Source organism: Astyanax mexicanus, chromosome 8, assembly GCF_023375975.1.
Source record: "Astyanax mexicanus isolate ESR-SI-001 chromosome 8, AstMex3_surface, whole genome shotgun sequence".
NCBI lineage: Eukaryota > Metazoa > Chordata > Actinopteri > Characiformes > Acestrorhamphidae > Astyanax > Astyanax mexicanus.
Window position 1 is genome coordinate 45,716,952 of NC_064415.1, and position 23,187 is coordinate 45,740,138.

At 39.8% G+C, this 23,187-nt stretch overlaps 1 protein-coding gene across 7 annotated transcripts in view; it reads left to right on the top strand.

Annotated features, from left to right (window-relative positions):
• Positions 1-23,187, top strand: part of rasal2 (RAS protein activator like 2) — a 207,202-nt gene that overhangs the window by 176,538 nt on the left and 7,477 nt on the right. For 6 of the 7 annotated variants that reach the window (XM_049483149.1, XM_049483146.1, XM_022663442.2 and 3 more), the window contains 2 exons: positions 8,718-8,846; positions 8,981-9,183. In XM_049483149.1, the coding sequence (XP_049339106.1) occupies positions 8,718-8,846; positions 8,981-9,183 (332 nt within the window). The remainder of the gene's footprint in view (positions 1-8,717; positions 8,847-8,980; positions 9,184-23,187) is intronic. The other variant, XM_049483147.1, reaches the window with a different exon arrangement.

The following is a 23,187-nucleotide window of genomic DNA, read 5'->3' on the forward strand; positions in this document are numbered from 1 at the left end:
TAGGTTTACCTTAATCCTTCCACACCGGCCGCAGTGTGAATCAGTTTTCTTATGAAATTAATCAAATTGCGCCTACTATTTTTGGCTCCTTTGAAACTAGTAACTGGGCTTTATTAATTGTTTGTAATGCCATAGTACTAAAAAAGTATTGAACGTTCAGTACATCATGCAATTCTACATTATATATGTTGGAAGTTTGATCCTGACGAGTATTAAGTGAATGTGACAAATGTGCTTGGAGTTTAAAAAAGCAAGCAAGTGAACACATTTCAAAATGGCCGACTTACTGTTGGCCGTAGGTGTTATGTACTGCATCGAGTTACTCACACTGACAGACACTGGATTAAACTTTAGAACACAGGTTTGTGACTAAAAATTGAGAAACTGTTGACTAACAAACCTATGGCTAATAACATGCAGCAATGTAATATCTGTGTTATCCTACCAAAATGTAAGAAAATTGGCAACATTTTAGAGGGTCACAGCTAATTTATTAGCCAAACCAAATAGGGTGTGCTGTAAATTCCTCTAGCTACACATGAAAAAAAATATTTCTAAACCGAGTTGTCAAGCGTTCCATAGATGTCATATAGAATTAGTGGCACTATGATGAAACACACTAATGAAACACGAATTTGACAAAATATTCAATTTCTGATCAAATAGTGGCCTAAGAAAGTATGCCTGTAAAGTTATAAGTTTTCAAACATCCTAACATCCCCTCAGATGTGTTTTTTTTTTGCCTAACTCATTCTTTAGTAAACAAGACATCTTTTAAAATGAGCGTTTTCTTGTTTGGCAGAACTAATACAAGACTATAAGTAAATTCTGTTGCAACATAAAACCTACCCGTATGTTCTGGAACATTGTAGAAAGTTATTGAGTTAATTGTATGTAACTTGTTAAAATCTATTATTGGGTAAAATTTAGAAAGCTTCTGCATGTGGTATTTTTTTGTTGTTTTTTGCCTGGTGTGTCTCAACAAAGCAGTAAATTCTTGGGAATTTAATTTAATCTAATCACCAGTTATGGTTAAAAATGGCAGCTGTTTTCATAGGGAATCCCAAAACTTACTATATTATTTTACTTTAAAAAAATATTGCAATTTCTTACTAGTGCGGGGGTATAACCAAAAATGTGTACCACAGTATTTTTCAGGATTCAGACGGTTTCAAGGTATATCAGTTTTTTTTCTTTCTTTCTTTCTTTCTTTTTTTTTTTTTAGGGTTCAAGCACAGTTTAATAGCGTAGAACCCTATTGTTTTTGCTCATATTTCTTCTTATTATTATTATTAGAGTTGAAGCACTGAAGGTGCGTAGAACCCTATTGTTTTTGCTCAGATTTCTTCTTCTTATTATTATTCTTCTTATTATTATTACTATTATTCTCCTGAAAAAACAGTGCAGCCTGAAGTGTAACTTGTACAGAGATTAAACTTGGTAGGTGTAGCATCTTGTTGGACAACAAAAATGGCACCGATTGGTCAGTGGGGGGAAAGTAAATTTTTCATATTTTGCTCAATAACTCCAGAACCCTAAGACCTATATAATCTTTTTTGCTGTATTCCTTGGGTCAATATACTTTCACACACTTAGATTTTTGCTAATTTGCATAATATGCAAAACATACTTGTGCAAACTAGTCCTAGGAATTTTGACCAATACTGGCATGTTAGTATCAAAATACTTGTTATTGGCTTCAATATTCATAAAAAAAGTTGACATTTTAAACAATATGGCCACCATATGCAAATTAGTCCTTCCGGATATATGTCCAATTCACTCCAACGGTTAAATTTGTAGCACTGTTTCTCAGCAACCTTGCAACCTAGCAACCTGAAACTTTGCATGTAGAATCTATCATACAGCCTCTAAAGGATGTTCAAAGAGCAACAGTTTGGCAGGCTGTATGTTGCCCAATCGGGATGGAATTTAAACCTAGTATATGTCATTCATACTGTAATATTTTGACATCTAATTGGTTTTGCCATAATAAGCAAATTTGTAAGTACAACTATGTTTTAAAAAAGCTTTGTTTATTCATAATTGCTAATTGTTATAAAATAGCTATATTGAAACTAGTCTCTGGATAGTTGACATATTACCTCAATTTGATCTTGTACCACACTGTAGTCTTTAGGTAAATAATCATTAAAAACAGAACATTTTCACTTACAATAGTGTGCAGGCATTAAGCAATTCTTGCGTGCTTGGGATTTCTAATATAAATTGCTCTAGCTCTGCAGTATTTGCTCTGATCATCTTAAAATGTTAAGCACTTTTGTACAACATCACTGTGATGAAGACAGCAAATGTCCATCCAGGCTGGTTTTTAGGAAGCACTACAGTTCTAAAAAAAAAAAAAAAAAAAAAAAAAAACACTGGTGCCATTTGCTTCAGTAGTAGATTTTTTTTTTAAAACAACTTTATAATTACATGTCATGTCAGAAAATGCACCCCTTTGTATTAATTTTAACTTGTTTGGTCAAAAACATCACCATCCTATGCTCTAGTAGACAACATTGTGCCAGGTTGTACTTAAACCCGCTGAGTGCCGCTTATATATATATATATATATATATATATATATATATATATATATATATATATATATATATATATATATATATATATTATTATTATTTTTTTTTTTTTTTTTTCTTTGCATGACTGGGCATTTATATAGGGTTGTGACTGTACTGTTAGGAGTCCATATAATACAAAACACAAAGGCTTTAAATTAAGGCTTTGATTAGTATCGGGTTTACTTTGTCCCACAAAATTACACAATATATAAAGAAATCAGACTTTATTAACAGAAAAACAGCTGAAGAATGTAAACAATAGACCTTAAATGAGATACACTAACAACTTTAATAATGCTTATTTTACTAAATTAAATATTTAAAAATAGTTTCATAAACAATATAAATTGACCTAAAATACTTAATGTTAAAGTATTCAAAAGAGTTTTTTAACTGTTTTGCACAAGTCAGATGCAAGTTTATTATTAATTTACTATGTGTTATTCCTGAAGCTATTAGAGGCATTACAGTATTAAAATACAGCCACAATTCCCCTCTTTCTCCAGTAAACTAATACATTCAGTTCAGTGTGCATTAATATTATCCTTCAAGCTATAATATTAATATGTTTAAACAGCTTTAGTTACTACTCAAAGCTTTTTCTGCATGTGTTATCCAGAGTTTTAGTGAGTTTTATCTCTTGTGCAATATATACTGTACAGGCCAAAAGTTTGGACACACCTCCTCATTCAATGCGTTTTCTTTATTTTCATGATTATTTACATTGTAGATTCTCACTGAAGCATCAAAACTATGAATGAACACGTGGAGTTTTATGTACTTAACAAAAAAGGTGAAATAACTAAAAAATGTTTATATTCCAGTTTCTTTAAAATAGCCACCCTTTGCTCTGATTACTGCTTTGCACACTCTTGGCATCATTCTCTCAATGAGCTTCAAGAGGTGGTCACCTGAAATGGTTTTCCAACAGTCTTGAAGGAGTTTCCAGAGGTTTTTAGCACTTGTTGCCCCTTCTTCACTCTGTGCTCCAGCTCACCCCAAACCATCTGGATTGGGTTCAGGTCCGGTGACTGTGGAGGCCAGGTAATTTTTTGTTAGATACATAAAACTCCACATGTGTTCATTGATAGTTTTGAGGCCTTCAGTGAGAATCTACAATGTAAATAGTCATGAAAATAAAGAAAACGCATCGAATGAGAAGGTGTGTCCAAACTGTTGGGCTGTACTGTGTATACATTGTAGGTATGTTTACAGTCTAAAATGATCATGTTGTGATAAGAATATTATTGTGTATAAAATTAAAAAGGGGTATAATGTGAATTTATTTTTAATAAATAAAGTTGTATTTTTTTTGTTCTTGTTGTTGTGTGGGACACAATCATAAAGTGGAGCGAAATCTATTTTACAATAAAAATCTAAAAAGTGGCGCGTGCAATATTATTGAGCCCTTTTAGTTTCAGTGCAGCAAACTCACTCCAGAAGTTCAGTGTGGATCTCTGAATGATCCTGTTGATCTAAATGACTGATGATGATAAATAGAATCCACCTCTGTGTAATCAAGTATCTGTATGAATGCACCTGCTCTGTGATAGTTCTGTTTAAAGCACAGAGAGCATCATTAAGACCACAGAACACACCAGGCAGGTCCCAGATACTGTTGTGGAAAAGTTTAAAGCTGAATCTGGATCCAAAAAGATTTCCCAAGCTTTAAACATCTCAAGGAGCACTTTGCAAGTGATCATATTGAAAGTGAAGAAATATCAGACCACTGCAAATCTACCAAGACCTGACTGTCCCTCTAAACTTTCAGTTACACAAGGAGAAGACTGATCAGAGATGATCAGCCAAGAGGCCCATGATCAAGATAATAAATAAGATAATAAATATCATGATCAAGATAATAAATTTCATTCCACTTCACGATTGTGTCACACATGTTGTTGATTCTTCACAAAAAATTACAATTTAATATCTTTGTTTGAAGCTTGCAATGTGGCAAAAGGTTAAAAAGTTCAAGGGGGCCAAATACTTTTGCAAGGCTCTGTATCATTGCTATGTAAAATTTATAGCATTTCTCACGTGCAAATATGTTACCGTTTGAATTATTTTACTTTATATGCACACATAGGAAGATGTTAACTTCATAATCTTTCCATATACTTCAAATTAATTTGGGAATACCTTGTTACAAAAATACCAAAATTCTTATAACCTTTGCGGGAACTATTCCTCATCTGTCACATTTATAAGTTTATGGTAAATAATGAAAATAATTATTTCAATTCTGAATGTCACACCAAATTACATGGTGTCACGCCATATGAGGAATCACACCACACATGCATTTAACCAACAAACAAACTTTGTTTGACAAGTGACAGAAACATGAACTAATCCACTAATCCATTGTATTCATAAGATGTTGCACTTTTTATTTTAATCTGTTAAATGCTAGCTACATGAATTCTAATTATCTTTGTAAATCATTGAACTTTTGTAGAGCTATTTTTTTCTGGCATAGGCTAATTGATGCAGCACCCTGCAACACTGTTAAAAGTCCAATGTTTCCATTTTAATTTTCGGGACCTGCTCTCCTTACAGAACCTTCATCTCTCCCTGTATTTCATTGTTTTTTCTGTACTCGCCATCTCTCATTATCTACTGAAATCTGCCTCAAACTGAACGTTTGAGTCCCAAAATGCTGTAGTTTAACATGGATTCAGCTTAAAAATGGGATAGTAGGGAAGAAACTGAGCTTCTCTATTGATTCTAAATGTGTGAATAATATATTGTCAATGTGTTAAAATGATGAAATAATAAATAAACTTAAATATTAGCTATAATATATGTATCTAAGAGCAATATTTATGTATTTAAATGCAGTTCATTTCATATAATGTGACAATCATATGGTGTGACAAGAAAACCCTGTCACACCGTATGACGTTGTGTCACACCATATGATGTTTTATGTATTTAGCATGACTTTAAGCAATGTGGCTTTATGCTAGCATCATAAAACCATGCTAACTACAGTAAAGCAATATAGTCACATAATATGACAAAGTGCAAAATGGAACTGAAGCAGAAGTGCTGGATATACAGGTGCTGGTCAACGAATTAGAATAATTTGAAATAGTGCAATCATGAAATTCTTTGAATGCATTTTTTGTACAGAAAGCAAATCAGGTGTTCACCGCACCTGTCCTACTCGTTAGACTAATCACAGAACTCGTTACCTGGAAAAAAATTTGCTCAGCTGAGCTTTCCAAAAGGCCCATTTAGGCCATTTAACTGTGACACTGTTGTTTTATTAAATTAGAATAATGGAGAAACCGTTTCATTGAATTAGAATAATTTTTATTATAATTACAATCATCACTTTCTCAGTATTTTGTGGCTGCCCCCTTGGCTTGTATGACTGCCTGAAGTCTCTGCGGCATCGATTTGACCAGCTTGTCGCAAGTTTCCGCACTCACAGCTTCCCAGGCAGTGGCGATGTTCTGCTTCAGTTGGTCCAGCGTAGTAGGCTTTCTGTCGCGAATTTTCCGCTTGACGATGGCCCAAAGGTTTTCAATGACATTGAGGTCAGGCGAGTTGGCCGGCCATGCCAAAACTTCAAGCTGTTTTTTAGTGAACCAATCTTTGGTCGACTTTGCCGCATGAGCCGGTGCAAGATCCTGTTGAAATATGAAGTCTTCTTCGCCGAACTGTTCCTCAACAGTCGGAATCAGGAACGTTTCCAGAACATCTTGATATACGGCAGCATTGACAGTCTTCTTGAGGAAGCAGAGTTTCCCTACACCTCGAGCGGACATGCATCCCCAGACCATAACGCTCTGGGGAAACTTGACGGATCTTTTCCCGCACTCGTGGTTGTAGGTTTCGCCACCACGACGCCAGACACGAGGACCTTGGTCACCGAAGGAGATGCAGAAGCGTGATTCGTCACTGAAGACCACTTTCTGCCAGTCTTCAGCAGTCCACTCGCCGTGTTCTTTGGCCCACTTCAGCCGTTTCTCCATTTGTTTCTTGTTCAGCATCGGTTTTACTGCTGGAACGCGAGATTTGAAGCCGAGTTCGCGCAGACGACGGTAAGTGGTTGATCTGGAGACGTCAGCGCCGGTCTGCTTGTTCCACAAGTCGGTGAGCTCGGAAGTGGACTTGAACCGGTTGCTGACTGCGATCTTTCTCAGCTGCTTGTTGTCGCGAGCAAAAGTTTTTCGGACGCCGGAACAGTTGGTGCGCTTGCTGCAGTTTTTCTTGAGAGCTTTGCAGACGGAAGACTGGCTGATGCCGAGCTGCTCAGCAATTTTAGTTTGGGTCAAGCCTTGTTGGCGAAGGGCTTGAATTTGAGCCACTATTCCGGTTGAGAGGTCGCGCTGCTTACCCATGATTGATTTTACAACTTAGAAATTCTACTCAACCCTGACTTTATACTGCACAGTGAACACTCTTCACAGAAAACAAAAATTCGAGCATTTATTCTAATTCAATGAAACGGTTTCTCCATTATTCTAATTCAATAAAACAACAGTGTCACAGTTAAATGGCCTAAATGGGCCTTTTGGAAAGCTCAGCTGATTCCAATTTTCCAGGTAACAAGTTCTGTGATTAGTCTAACGAGTAGGACAGGTGCGGTGAACACCTGATTTGCTTTCTGCACAAAAAATGCATTCAAAGAATTTCATGATTGCACTATTTCAAATTATTCTAATTCGTTGACCAGCACCTGTACTTGATTTTTCTGAAAGAATAAAGAGTGATAATTCACCCTGTAACTTTCAGTGTCCTTCTGAGGTGTTGTTCTTCCTCCTGAAAGAAGGAGGACCCCCACTCCCCAAAGGACTCCAAATAATTGCCCATTTAAAAAAGGAGTATGGCTTCACACCATATGACATTCATTTTTGGGACAAAATGTTTTAGTTAGGGGTGGTCTCAGAATATTAGGCCTGAACTGTAGTGTGAAATGTGATTGGGACTTTGGGATTGGGATTGGGTCTTTTTATGGTTTGACTGAAAATTTTGAAAAAATGTCATGTTTATTCCATTAATGCTCTTTCTGAACAATGTCATCAATGTTTTTGACAAGTTTTTCTATAATTTACATATATTTGATGCATTGGACCAAAAAAAAGGCCACTTCATGTCAACCACCCACCCAGGACCGATTCGTCTGAGGGAATTATTCTGAGTTAATAATTACTGTTTGCTGTGTTTTATTTTACTCTGATAAAACACACATACGGCAAGGGACAGCAGCACAAACTCCTCTGATAAAGTTCTGTTCTCATGTTTCTTCAGGCAGGACAGCGCAAGATGCTGTGACTCCACAGGGCTGAGCTAGATTAGCTTGTATTAGCTTGTTATGCTAACTGGCTATGGTTAACTAACATTTTGTGTTCGTCTTCTTTGTTTGTGTTTGTTGTTCTGCTCCGCAGCGCCTACCGGATGTGCTTACCGGATCAACCGGTATACCGCCCAGCCCTAGTCCGAAGACTGTGTTCGACCATATAATGTTACAGAGTGGGGCATCTGATCAAGTACAGTTACAACGCAGTTTGTCAGACCTAGTAAACATAATTGGGTGTCTGACCACATAAAGTTAAATAGTGAGGTGTGCGACCAAGTACAGTTAAAAAGCGGCATGTCTGACAACGTAAACTTACAGATTGGAGTGTCCAACCACTTAAAGTTACAGAGCAGGGGGTCCGACCACCTAAAGTTACAGAGCGGGGAGTCCGACCACGTAAAGTTACAGAGCGGGGAGTCCGACCATCTAAGGGTACCGGGCGGGGTGTCTGCTGAGTCACAGAGCAAGGTGTCCAACCAAGTAAACAGACCAAGTCAACGAATGGGGTGTCCAGTCACCTATAATTACAGGGCAGGGTGTCCTTTCACAAAGTGGGGTATTCAATCATGTAAAGTTTTTGGTCCAGCTTGTCTCCATAACCAGACATAAATAAGTGTGTTTGGTGTGCAAGAACTTGACTGTCCTGCACAGAGTTCTGACCTTCCGAGAGCAATGAAGTAGAATGAAAATTGTGAGCCAGTCCAGACTGGAAGAGTGGAAGTTGGTGCAAATTTCATATTAATTCCTGTGGATTTGGAATAAAAGAAGAAAACTTTACTTGAAATGATGAAGGACTTTGTTGATGTGTGTGCCTTAAGCAGGTGCAGTCGCCAGTTGAATCAGTCACAATGTCTCCAGTAGAAAGGACCGCTGCATGGGTGCTGAATAACAGCCAATATGAGGAGGAGGACATTCAGAGCAGAGAGGACGGCAAGCATGTGGAGAAGGTGAGCAGAGACCTGCTTTAGTGTCAGAGGTTTTGTAAAACACATAAAACGTCTAAGACGAGTAAGCTTGGAAATCTTTCTATTAAATATTGGTTCCTGTTAGTGGTCTGTACAACTCTTTTCTCTTTCTGCAGTATGAGCAAGAGATCTCTAAACTGAAGGAGCGTCTGCATGTGTCCAGCTGCCGACTGGAAGAGTATGAGCGGCGGCTGCTGGCACAGGAGCAGCAGATGCAGAGACTCCTGATGGAGTACAAGGCTCGCCTGGAGGAGAGTGAGGAGCGTCTTTGCAGACAGCAGGACGAGAAGGACAACCAAATGAAGAGCATCATCTGCAGGTGCGTGAATACGTTCTGATTTCAAAGGAGAATGTGGTGACACTATATTAAATGACTAACTGACATGAAGTAAGGCATTAGTTAACATCAATAAGACATGACGTCATACATAAGCAATGCTTAAGTAACAATGATTAAACATGTAGCAACTGCATTCGTTAATGCTATTATGGTTGCTCATCGCTTTAGCAATGCACAACAATACTGTTATTCTGCATTAATATTATTCTTATTATTTGCACTTTCATCGCCGCGCTTCTTCTACTGTTCCAACTCCACATTGTGCGGACTGGTGGTGCGATGCGTGCATGTATACAGGTTTTTGATCGGATGTACAGTTTTCCCATTGAAAATTAATGGGGAGAAATTTGAAAGTCCGTGTATGTCACATTTTTGGAAATATGAAGACGAAATCCGGGTGGTCAATAGAACTTATTGCCTTCTTTCCAAAAATATGCTGTACGAAATGACACGACGTACGGTTTTCGTACAATTGTTGTACAAAATGGCCCCATAGGAATGTATAGGGCCCATCGAAGGACGGTAGCTAGATGGAAGGACGACAGCAAGATCTCCAGTACTGTGAGTGCATGGAGCAGCTATGGGATAAAACACAATTAGGTCAAAAGTTTGGACACCCCGGCCCCCCAGCCAGTGCTCCAGTACTGTGAGTGTATGGAGGAGCTATTGGATAAAACAGCTATTGGTCAAAAGTTTGTATACCCTGCACGGCCAGAGCAACCTAGTGTGCATAGCTGATTGATGTATTTGCACATTGCATAGCAACCACCCCGGATACCATAGCAACACCTGAGCAACCACTTAGCAAAACCATAGCAACCACCCCGGATACCATAGCAACACCTTAGCAACCACTAAACAACACCTTAGCAACCACCTAGCAACACTTTAGCAACCACCTAGCAACATCATAGCAACCATCCCGGATACCATAGCAAACACTTAGCAAACACTTAGCCACACCATAGCAACCACTTAGCAACACCATAGCAACCACCACAGATACCAGCCAGCACTGCAATCACACTCGCAGTTTCTGCAGGAACTGCAATCTAGTTATTATTTGCACTTTCGTTGCCGCGCTTCTTGTCCCACAGTTTTCGAGATATTGACATTGTTCCAACTCCAGATTGTGCGGCCTGATGGTGCGATGCGTGCTTGTATACAGGTTTTTGATCAGACGTACAGTTTTCATAAAAACTTAGTAAATGTACACTTTTTTTCTATTGAAAATAAATGTGGGAAGAAATTTGAAAGCCTGTGTAGGTCACAATTGTGTAGATACGAAGACCGGACATCCCATAGACCTTATTGCGTTCTTCTGATGTACGTTTTCGTACAATTGTATTCATTTTTCCCATAGAAATGAATGGGGGGCCCAAAGTTCTATCTCGCACACCAGCGGCTCTGCACATAGAACCCTTTCTCTCCCCTGCTCTACTGTGTGTGTATTGAGGAGCTGTTGTATGAATCAGCTACTGATAAAAAGTTTGGACACCCTGCCTCCCCAGCCAGCACTCCAGTACTGTGAGTGTATGGAGGAGCTATTGGATAAAGCAGCTATCGGTCAAAACATAAAATAAAATCATACATTGTGATTTCTGCAACCATTTCTGCTTTTGAGCTCTGGTTAGGGATGGCCGAATAGTAGGTTTATGTACTACAGCAAGCTTTAAATACCTGTTGGTTTGTAATGGCATTTTAACAGCTGCTCTCTAAATCCGATTAATTTGCCTGGGAGAAACCTTCCTTCCTCTGTGCTCTGAATCAACCACAATTCTCTTCACAGTACGATGATCACAGTTAAATTTTTCGTGAAATATTGAATTGTTTTTTAATAATCATGTTCATATGATGCTTTTCAGCAGCAGAGAGATCCTTTTTCTTTCCCATGTTGCTTGAAACCTGTGGCCTTAATAAATCCTTCTTAAGTAGTTTTCCTTTAATTGGGCTCACTTGGCAAACTAATTATCACAGGTATCTGAAATAGATTTCAGTGATCCAAAGAGCCCTGAGACACAATACTATCCATGAGTTTAATTCTCTTCTTTTTTGCAGCAATTTCTAACTTGATATTAAATTGTGAAGAAATAGAGGATAGCTGGAACTTAACATACAACACTAGACCAAAGGGAAACATTAATATGGTTAAAAAATCATGAAATTTGTATAAACCTTTTTACACGTTTTCATTATTAGTAAGACCTAATTCTATAACTGTTTTTTATTATTTATTGCGCACTCGCATGGTGAAATTAAGCCTGAGCCCCATCCAGGCTGACGGAGGTGAGAAAATAATATATGTGGTCTAGTGGGTTAGCTTAGGTAAACGAAATACACTTAATTCAATTTAATTTATATAGCGCTTTTTACAACAAAGGTTGTCACAATGCAGCTTTACAGAGAAAAACAGCTCCACACCTCTTATGAGCAGCACCACAGACATACCCATTTTTATGGTGACACAGTGGCAAGGAAAAACTCCCTTTAAGAAACCTTGGAAGGAACCAAGACTCAGTCAGAGGAACCCATCCTACTCGGGTTGACCCACTCAGAACAATAACAGAACAAAACAGTACAGAAAATTAATGTGAACTATAGCTTATGTAACAGGTACTAATTTATGAATATAAAATGTGATGGGCACAAACTATAGAGCTATGGCTAATATAGAAACAGATTCTGAGTGTTAATGTTGATCAGTGCAGGGTTGCAGAGTCAAAGTACAACACAGCGGGCATTGGAGAGCCAGGCTGGGAACATCAAGAACAGGGCATCTCCATACATGTAGAAGAGATAGATAGAGAAAACAGAAAGGAAAGAAAGAGAAAAAAGCAGGAGTTAAAATGTTGTGTAATGATTCTGATGAGTAGAAGGACAGGGCTGATTCCTGAAAGCTGGAACCACAAACTGACACATCCAGGCATCCAGGCCATGCATCTCAGCACATGTGAGAAAGATAGAGAGAAAGAAAGAACAGAGGGGGGAGGGAAGAAAAAGGGGTTGGAATGTTTTTATAAAACTCTGCTGGAGTGGGATGGGCACTTGGAGGCAGCAGCTCAGGACATGGGGAGAGAAAGAGAAAGCAGATGATTAGATCAGGGTTTATATTTGCTGGATAAACTGTAAGAGAAATAGTTAGAAAGGCAACAGGAAGAGAAAAATTACAGAAATTGTAATGAGACATTATTCAAAAGCTTGAGCAAATAGAAATGCTTTGTGTCTAGATTTAAAGATTGAGAGTGTGTCTGAGTCCCGTATATTAATAGGGAGGCTATTCCAAAGTTGGGGAGCTTTATAAAAGAAAGCTCTTCCTCCTGCATAGTTTTTTCTAATACGCGGGACTAATAACAGACCAGCGTCTTGGGAGCGGAGTGAATGTGGCAGATTGTAAGGTGTAAGAAGTTCCTGTAGATAATGCCGGGCCAGACCATTGAGGGATTTATATTTTATAATCTATACGAAATTTAACAGGTAGCCAGTGTAGGGATGAAAGAATAGGTGTATCGTGTGATCGAACTTTCTAGCTCTAGTAAGCACTCTCACAGCTGCATTCTAAACTAGCTGGAGTTTATGAAGTAATTTATGTGGACTTCCAGCCAACAACGCGTTGCAGTAGTTCAGCCTCGAGGTTATGAATGCATGTACCAGCTTCTCTGCATCTTCCAGAGAGAGTATACTGCAGATTTTAGCAATATTTCTTAAATGGAAGAATGCAGTTTTGACTATGCTACATATGTGTGCATCAAACAAAAGAATTGGGTCAAAGATTACCCCAAGGTTTCTCACAGTTTTACCAGGTATAATTAAGTGACCATCTACAGTATTAACATTTATGTTTTTATCAATATTAGGACCTAATAGAAGGACCTCAGTCTTATCAGAATTAAATAAGAGAAAGTTGTGCGTCATCCATTTTTTTATCTCTTTAATACAGTCTGTTAATTGATTTAGACAGAGGTCCTCGTTGGGTTTAGCAGATATGTAAAGTTGCGTGTCATCAGCATAGCAGTGAAAGTCAATACCATGCCTACGGATAATTTTACCCAGTGGTAACATATAAAGAGTAAAGAGTAGTGGACCAAGTATTGATCCTTGAGGGACACCATATTTTACTCTAGACGGATAAGAGAATTCGTTATTTAAATAAACAAACTGGTATTGATCTCTCAGATAAGATCTGAACCAGGTGAGGGCAGATCCTTTAATACCAATAAGATTTTCTAACCTATCAAGTAGAATAGCGTGATCTGTGGTGTCGAAGGCAACACAAAGATCTAGCAGTACAAGGATGGCATTACTGCCCCTATCAAGAGCTGAAAGTAAATCATTAGTTACTCTAAGTAAAGCTGTTTCAGTGCTATGGTTTTGTCTAAATCCAGACTGAAAAACCTCATGAATGCTATTGCTTTGTAGATAGAAGTGCAACTGCTTAAACACAATTTTTTCTAAGATTTTGGTCTATAAGCTCGCAGTGGTCCAGATTTGGCTTTTTGATAATGGGCTTAATGACCACTAGTTTAAGAGAATTGGGTATGTAGCCCATGCTAAGGGATGAATTGACTATTTCTAGTAGTGGTTTACCCACCTTTGGCAGTGCTAATTTAAGTAATTGTGTGGGTACTGGATTCTAAATGGTATAATTGCACTTGTATCAGAAAAAGGCACATAATTATAATTCATGGCCGTATGAACAGGACAGTGGCAAGATACATAATTAGAACGATATATATTCCTAAACTGCCCATTACTGAGACCACTTACCTGGCCAGTATGACTGGTTAGAGCCAGTCAGTCTCGGCATAGCACCGCCTCAATGTTTCCAGAGAGGACAGCAGATCGCAGGCGGCTGGGGTGAGGTCCGTCTCGGTGGAAGAGGGCTGGACGCTCCCGAAAGCTCTCCCAGTTGTCCACGTAGCCAACTCCACTAGCAGAGCACCAGTCTCGCAGCCAGCAGTGGAGAGCGCAGAGACGGCTGAACGGCTCTTTTAATATGAAGCCATGTTGTTGTTACACATGCAGTGACTCTGCATTGTCTTGCTGAAATGAGCATACCATCAAAGATGTTGCTTTTGAAGTTTGCGCTGATAAAAATCCGGACAGTCCTTTTCCTCTTTGGCACAGAGGACAATTTGAAATGAAGACACTGACACTTTTCCACTTTGTGTCAGTCCATTTCAGATGAGCTCAGGCTCAGAGAAACCGGTGGCGTTTCTGGGTGTTGCTCATATCTGGCTTTCGACTTGCACTTGTAGATGGAGCGAGGAACTTCACTAGCAGTGATTTTCTGAAGTGTTCCTGAGCCCATGTGGTAATATTCGTCACAGAATGATGTGGTTTTCTAATGCAGTGCCACCTGAAGGATAGAACATCACGGGCCTTCAGTGTTATTTTATTTTTTTTACCTTGCAGATATTTCTTCAGATTCTTTTAATCATTTGATAATATTATGAGCTGTAGATGAGAAAATCCCTAAATTCCTTGCAATTGCACACAGATAAATGTTTCCTTGTCTTTTGTTGTCCCTGTCCCAATTTCTTTGGAATGTGTTGCAACTTCATTGGAATTGTGGTTATAATAAAAATATTATATTAGTAAATAAAGAAAAGTAAATAAATTCAGTAACTGGCTACCAATACATTAATTAGGTTTATAACTAATATCTAGTTTCTAAGAAATATACAGTATATATACAAAGTGTTTTTCAACTATTATGCTTAACTACAGTACATGAGCAAAAGACAAGATCTATAAATAGTGCAGTTGTTAATTTAACTAGTGCAGTTTATCTAACATTAGTAAACATTAATAACGTTTTATTTCATTTAGTGCCGGGCAATGAAAACATTATTGATTTGTTTTGCGATAATTTTCCCCTCAATGATTATGACAAACATCTGCAGTAGAATTTTGATTGTTTCAATGGACAAAATCTAAATACACCGCACACAAGTTCTGAATCACAAGCAGGCTGAATCACATGCTCAGTAGCATGTAGCATATACATTACATTACATTTGGCAGATGCTTTTGTCCAAAGTTACTTACAATAGTGAAGTACAAAAATAATAGAAGGTAAAGACATCTTTAGATAGGGCCTAAAGGAGGTCAAAGGGAGATAATGGGATAGAGTGAAGGAGGGGCAGAAGGAAATGAGGTTAGAAGTAGTTAGTGTGTTAGAGGTGTTAAGAGAGTAAGTGCTCTTTGAAGAGCTCTGTCTTCAGGAGGTTATTAAAGATAGTGAGAGATTCTCCTGATCTGGTAGTGGAAGGTAGTTTGTTCCACCATTGGGGAACTCTGTATGTGAACAGTCTGGATTGCTTTGTGTGAATGTTTTGTAAAGCGAGGCAATGTTCATTGGAGGAGTGCAGCGGCCGGGTGGAGGAGTAAGCCTTCAGGAGTGAGTGCAGGTAGGAAGGAGCCTGTTCTGTCATCACCTTGTAGGAGATTGTAAGAGCTTTGAATTTGATGCGAGCATCAACTGGTAGCCAGTGGAGCTCAATGAGCAGCGGGGCATGTGCCCGTTTTGGCTGGTTGAAGACCAGACGTGCTGAGGACAGCTGTCCTTGCCATGACACCTTGAACGAGCGCCCAGTGAGGTATGATCTGAACCATGACAGCACATTGTCTGAGATCCCCATGTTCGAGAGTATAGTTAGGAGGAAGTCATGGTTGACTGTGTCGAAGGCGGCCGAGAGGTCCAGCAGAATGAGCACTGAAGACTGACCTGCAGCTCTAGCAGTTTTCAATGCTTCAGTCACAGACAACAGAGCCGTCTCGGTAGAGTGTCCTTTTTTGAAACCAGATTGGTTCTGGTCCAGGAGGTCATTCTGGGAGAGGAAGCCAGACCCTGATTTAAAAATGCTCTTTCTAATGATTTAGAGAGAAAGGGTAGTAGTGAGACCGCTCTGTAGTCACATTGATCATGTGAGTGATAGCCGGAATGATTGCAGGTGCAATGGTTTGCAGTAGGTTTGAAGGAATTGGGTCAAGTGGACACGTAGTACGGCGGCTACATGTTCGGAGAGCCAGCGTCTCGTTCTCATTGAGAGGAGTGAATGAGGAAAAAGTTACTCCTTCGGTAGAGGGATACCAGGCAGCAAAGCATGTAGTGTATGCAGTAGCTAGCAAGATTTTTAAAGATAGCAAGTAGCAAGTGCCCTGAGATTCAAAACATCAGTCAGTTTTGGTGACTTCCAAACTACTTCACACAAAAAATCGAGAAGGCAGATAACTTTTGACATAACCAAAAGCATTCACCTATTTTAGGGCCAAATATTTGATGCTGCTTAGCACAGAGGAGGAGGAAGGGTTCAAACCTGGTTAAAGTACGTTTTTACAGACTGCACTGCCACTGGGTTATGAAGAATGCAGGGCAAAACTTGAAGCTTGACTGTCATGGCACATATAATGTAGCCTTTCATTTAGTGCATAATTACGGCACCTAGTGGTGCTTTTTTTGTATAACAGTTAAGCTGTAGGTATTTTCCTATTGGTTAATTCAGAACATGTGATTCTGAGGGTAAAGGTTGGCTAGAAAGAGCCGGAAGTAGTCATGCGGCCAGACAAAGAGCTTCTCCTCTTTTTTCCTTCTTGTTCATGTGTTAAAGAGCTGAAATTCTAAATGTTAGAAATGTAAATGCAGTTCATTTGGTAAACTAGTTATATCTGTAAACAATGTAAATTCATGTGTATTGTATTTTGAAGTAGTTTGTAAACAAATCATTGTATATTTTTGTTCTTTGCAGTTTACAAAACAAAGAACCAGGGAATGAACAAAATTCTAACATAAGAAAAGATAAAATATTTAAGTAAAACACTTAAATGACATCCTTGTGTTCATCTTTTTCTGGATTCTGTGTGTTAGCTATCTGTCATTGGTGTGTAGAGCGAACACACATTACGGACAGAAAAGTAAAAAGCAACCTCTCAGCGGGCACTACATTTCAAGGAAAGCAAGCTTTGTCTCATTCACTTCTCATTCATCATCAGGCTTCATACGCCTGGGTGGCATTTGCAATACATGATGTCAGAGAAAACGAAAATGAAAAAGAGTACAGTGTTTACAGAGCAAAGCCAAGCATTGGAGACGAGATCCATAGCTTCCATTACCTCAAGTAGATCAAGAAGCTCCTCAGCTAGCATAGCTGCAACCAGGGCTCGAGCTAAGTTGGAGGCTGCCCAAGCCAGGGCTGCGTATATTTAAAAGGAATCTAAAGTCATGATTGAAAAGGCTCAATTACTCACAGAGGCACGTATGGAAGCGAATTTAGCAGCTATAAAGCATGAAAGTGAGGTAGCTGCAGCTATGGCCGAAATGAAAGTGCTGGAGGCAGCAGCAGAATGTGAGAGCGAAGATAGGAAGTCAGAAGTAAAAGAAGTTTCACAACTACGTGTTCACAACTACATTCAGTGTCAGGCAGAGGTAGGGCTTGCAACTTCTTTAGGAATTGAACCATATCAGCCATCCCTAGAGCCTATTGTTTGTGAACTCAGAGCCGAAACACCCATAAGACAGTATCAACCTAGAGCTACAAAGGACAATGTTCCATATGAAAGGCTGAATGATGAGAGAAAACAGCAGCCTCAGAAGTCAGCACCTCCAATCAACCAGTTGTCCTTTGAATCTACACCACAGCCTGCATTAAACAAAGATGCTAACACAAGTGAGATTGCTAGGTATTTGGCATGCCGTGAGCTACTTATCTCTTATCCAGAGAACTACTGGGCATGGAGGTCATCGTTCATGAATGCCATAGAGGGATTACACCTATCAGCTAGTGAGCAGCTAGACCTCATGTCAAGATGGTTAGGAGAACAGTCTGCACACCAAGTGAGGAGGATTCGAGCTGTGCATGTAGGCAATCCTACTAAAGGTCTTAGACAGGCTTGGGAGCGTTTGGAAGAATGCTATGGGTCTCCAGAAGTTATTGAAAAGAGTCTTTTTGACAGAATCGATAACTTCCCAAAGATCAGCAACAAAGACCCTGTAAAACTAAGGGAGCTTGGAGATCTCCTACAGGAGGTGGATTCTGCTAAATATAAAGGTTACTTACCTGGGCTGACCTATCTCGACACTGCCCGTGGTGTAGCTCCCATTGTAGAAAAACTACCCTACCTTCAAGAAAAGTGGATGACACAAGGATCCCAGTACAAAGCAGTAAATCATGTTGTCTTTCCTCCATTCACATTCTTCTGTGAATTCATCTGCAGAGAGGCACGGACACGCAATGACTCAAGCTTTATTTCTTCACCAGGAACCCAAACCTCATTGAAACTGGAACATCCAGCCAGGCGACAAGCAAAAAGCTCAGTCTACACCCATAAGACGGAAGTCTCCTTAGATGACACAAGTCAATTAAGTGGTCTAAGTAGCAATTTGGAGAATGTGGACAAGAAATGTCCCCTTCACAAAAAACCTCATCCTCTCACACGATGTAGAGGTTTCAGGAGCAAGCCATTAGTAGAGAGAAAGGCATTCTTGAAAGAAAGCGCCATTTGCTTCAGATGTTGTGCTACAGTCAGCCATCCAGCCAGGAACTGCAGAGCAGCAATCAAGTGTATGGAATGTGGCAGTGATGCTCATGTCTCAGCCTTGCATCCAGGACCTTCTCCTTTTAACCTCCCTCCTACAGAGCATGGCAGGGAGAGAGAAATCAATCAACCTTTATTTTAAACTCGGAAGTACATTGAGGGTGACCCTCATTTTCAATGTAGCCGAGCAAATACAATAGTGATTGAAAAAGCAAAATTAAAAGCAAATATTTAATATTTATGAAACAGAAGAATAAAACTGAAACTAAAAAATAAAACTATTTAGTAATAAGAATAAAAAAAAAATAATAAAAATATATAATAACAGTATTACTGATAAAACATAATTAAAAAAAATAAATATTAAAATAAAATAATTATAAGAAAGTAAATACAAAAACAAAAATAATAAAATAAATAAAAATAAATAAATATATAAATATATAAATTATATAAAATAAATAAAAGGAATATAAATATATATTTAAAAAAATAAAATAAAATAAAAAAAATAAGAGAACTAAAACATGAAGTAAAATAAATAATTAAGATTGAGTAAAACAGGTACAGGCTGTCTGAAGGTGGTTAGATATTAAAAGTTTAAAATGATTGAGTGAAACCAGGGAGCTGAATCTGCAGTCACTTCAAAACATACCGGAGTCCACGGAGATGGTAGAAATACAAGACCCTGTTCAAAGATCTGCTTAACCAAGGTTTATCCAGAGGGCTATCCAAATAAGGCAATCAAGCTCTACGTGATCTTGGACAATCAGAGCAATCGTTTGCTTGCCAAAACGCAGTCCTTCAACCTAATGGATGTTCAAGGTGTGAACTCAGCATACACCCTACAGACATGCTCTGGGACTACAGAAACCACAGGGAGAAGAGCCACAGGTTTCATTGTAGAGTCCTTAGATGGAAGAACAAAGCTGAAATTGCCAATCTTGATTGAATGCAATCCAATGCCGAATGGCAGGACTGAAATACTGACCCCTGATGCAGCCCACTCGCATTCTCATCTAAGGCCCATTGCTCGTCATATTCCTCTGCTCGACCCAGAAGCCAAGATTCTTCTCCTCCTGGGTCATGACATCCTTCAAGTTCACAAGGTGCGTGAAAGACGGAATGGACCCAGTAACACACCCTACGCCCAGAGACTTGACCTGGATTGGGTCATAGTAGGAGATGTTTGTCTAGGGCTAGTGCATAAGCCTGCAGCTGTGAGTTCTTACCACACTCACATACTTGACAATGGACTTCCTACCCTTTTTTCTCCATGTCCTAATCAGTTTTGCGTTAAGGAGAAGTTTGGTGACAACCAGCTGCCCAAAGTTTCTCTGGCCTCTGACAACCTTGTCTTGGATGACATCATAGGAAGCACCATCTTTAACAGGTCAGAAAATGACTTGCAGCTAAACATGGTGAAAAGGAATATGGGTCAGATGTCTCGCACTTTGTGAAGAGAAGGTTCTATGTAGACGATGGGATTTTGTCAATGCCCACTGCTGCTGAAGCTATCGACATAGTAGCACGAACACAGAAGATGCTCGCCAACCCAAATTTGAGGCTTCACAAGTTTGCATCCAACAGTGAAGATGTAATAGAAGCATTCCCAATTGAAGACAGAGCAAAAGGACTCAAAGACCTTCGGATGGAAGTTGATTCTGTTCCCATCCAACGCATCCTTGGACTTAGTTGGAACCTTAAGAAGGACATATTCACTTTCTGTGTGGCTGAAACAAAGAAGCCCTTCACACGCAGAGGAATACTTGCTACAGTTAACAGTCTTTTTGACCCACTTGGGTTCGCTACGCCAGTTACCATCCAAGGAAAGTTCTTGTTGCGAGAATTGTCAAGTGAGGCTCTAGACTGAGATTCTACTCTTCCTGAAGACAAGGAAGAGGAATGGAACACCTGGAGGAGATCTCTGCATGAGCTTGAGCATTTGGAGATTCGCAGATCATACATTGCCAGCACTCTCTCTACAGCTCGGAGGAAGGAGCTTCATATATTCTCATATGCGTCTGTCAAAGCAGTAGCAGCAGTAGCATATCTTCGCATTATTGATGAAGAAGGAACAAGTCACACTGGATTTGTCATTGGCAGGGCAAAGCTAGCTCCACAAGCTCATACCAGTCCCAGATTGGAACTGGGAGCTGCTGTACTAGCTGCAGAGATAGCAGAGATAGTCACAAGATAACTAGACCTCACTCTAGATGCCACCGAATTCTATACAGACAGCAGAGTGGTCCTAGGGTATATTTACAACCAGACAAGACGTTTCTACGTATATGTGGCCAATAGAGTGCAACGTATACGAAAGGTCTCATGACCAATCAGTGACATTATGTCTCCACAAGGCATAATCCTGCAGACCATGCCACTCGCTCTGTACCAGCAGCCTCGCTGACCTCCACAACATGGCTCACAGGACCAGCTTTCCTATCAAAGGTTGAGGAACTCTCTCCGAAAGAGGAGAGGTTTGACCTCATTGATCCAGATGAGGACAAGTTAGTCCGTTCTCTTGCCACTGCTGTAAATACAAAGAGCTCCCACCTTGAATCTCAACACTTTGAGCGATTCTCTTCATGGAGGACATTACTTAGAGCCATGACTTCTCTCATACACATTGTCCAGTCATACAAGACGAAGGAGAATCAGAAGACATCCTGCAGATCATGGCACCACTGTACAAGTCCACGCACAATCGATGAACTGTCACAAACAAAAGCAGTTATCATCAAGAGTGTGCAGCAGGAAGCATTCGAAGAGGAGCTTGACTGTAGGGAGCAGTCATGTTGCAAAACTTCTCGTGGATCACTACCACAGTCGAGTCAGTCATCAGGGCCGCATACTCACAGAAGCTGCTGTTCGCGCTGCAGGCTACTGGATTGTAGGTGTTAGGAGGCTTATCAACAGCATCATCCACAAATGTGTAACATGCAAAAAGCTTTGTGGGAAAGTTACTGAACAGAAGATGGCAGACTTACCTGCTGATCGTCTCAGCACTGAACCACCATTCACGTGTGTCGGCCTGGATGTGTTTGGCCCGTGGACAGTGGTTGCCAGACGTACACGAGGAGGACAAGCTTCAAACAAGAGATGGGCTGTTCTCTTCACCTGCTTGAGTACTGGTGCTGTACACATCAAAATGATTGACTGCATGGACTCCGCCACCTTTATAAATGCCTTGAGAAGATTCTTTGCTCTGCGGGGCCCTGCAAAGCAGATTCGCTCAGACTGCGGGACCAACTTTGTAGGGGCTTGTAAAGATTTGGAGATCATACTGACTGAACCTCATGCTTCCAATGTGAAGAGGCCCCTTAGTGAAGAAGGTTGTTCATGGGTCTTTAATCCGCCTAATGCTTCCCACATGGGAGGGGCCTGGGAGAGGATGATAGGTGTCGCCAGACGCATACTGGACTCTATGTTGCAGCAGACCAGTCCTTCTCGCTTGATACATGATGTGTTGTCACGTTCATGGCAGAGGTCACAGGAATCATCAACTCCAGACCCCTTACCCCTATCTTGACTGACCCTGACTCGCCTTTCTTGTTGACACCAGCAATGCTGCTTACTCAAAAGGCCTGCACCCTACTTCCATCTCTAGGAAACTTCAAGGAATCAGACATCCATAGACAACAGTGGAGACAGGTGCAGCACCTTGCCAACACCTTCTGGAGCAGATGGAAACATGAATATCTAGCAATACTCCAGAGCCGCAGCAAATGGCAAGAAGAACGTCCAAACTTGAAAGAAGGTGATATTGACCTACTCAAGCATGCCCAAGCTAAACGCAATGACGGGCACATGGCTCTTGTAACCAAGGCCATTGCTTGCAGTGACGGAAAAGACCGAAAGGTAGAACTCAGAGTTTCAAGACATGGGACAATCAAGTCATTCCTCAGACCTGTTACAGAAACAGTTCTTCTAATGTCTACAAAAGACTAAGAGTTTCCTGTGGACATTCTTCATCTTTAGGTTGTTAGGTAAAATAGTGGTATCTATCCAATACCAGGCGGGGAGTGTCATGGCACATATAATGTAGCCTTTCATTTAGTGCATAATTGCGGCACCTAGTGGTGCTTTTTTGTATAACAGTTAAGCTGTAGGTATTTTCCTATTGGTTAATTCAGAACATGTGATTCTGAGGGTAAAGGTTGGCTAGAAAGAGCCGGAAGTAGTCAGAAAATCTCCATGAGGCCAGACAAAGAGCTTCTCCTCTTTTTTCCTTCTTGTTGTGCCTGGGAAAGACTTTGCTTGTAAGTTCACTTTAATTTCATAGTTTGTTATAAGCAGATACATATGTTGTAGACATACTGTTGGAGCAATAAATAAGTTGTTCATGTGTTAAAGAGCTGACATTCTAAATGTTAGAAATGTAAATGCAGTTCACTTGGTAAATTAGTTTTATCTGTAAACAATGTAAATTCATGTGTATTGTATTTT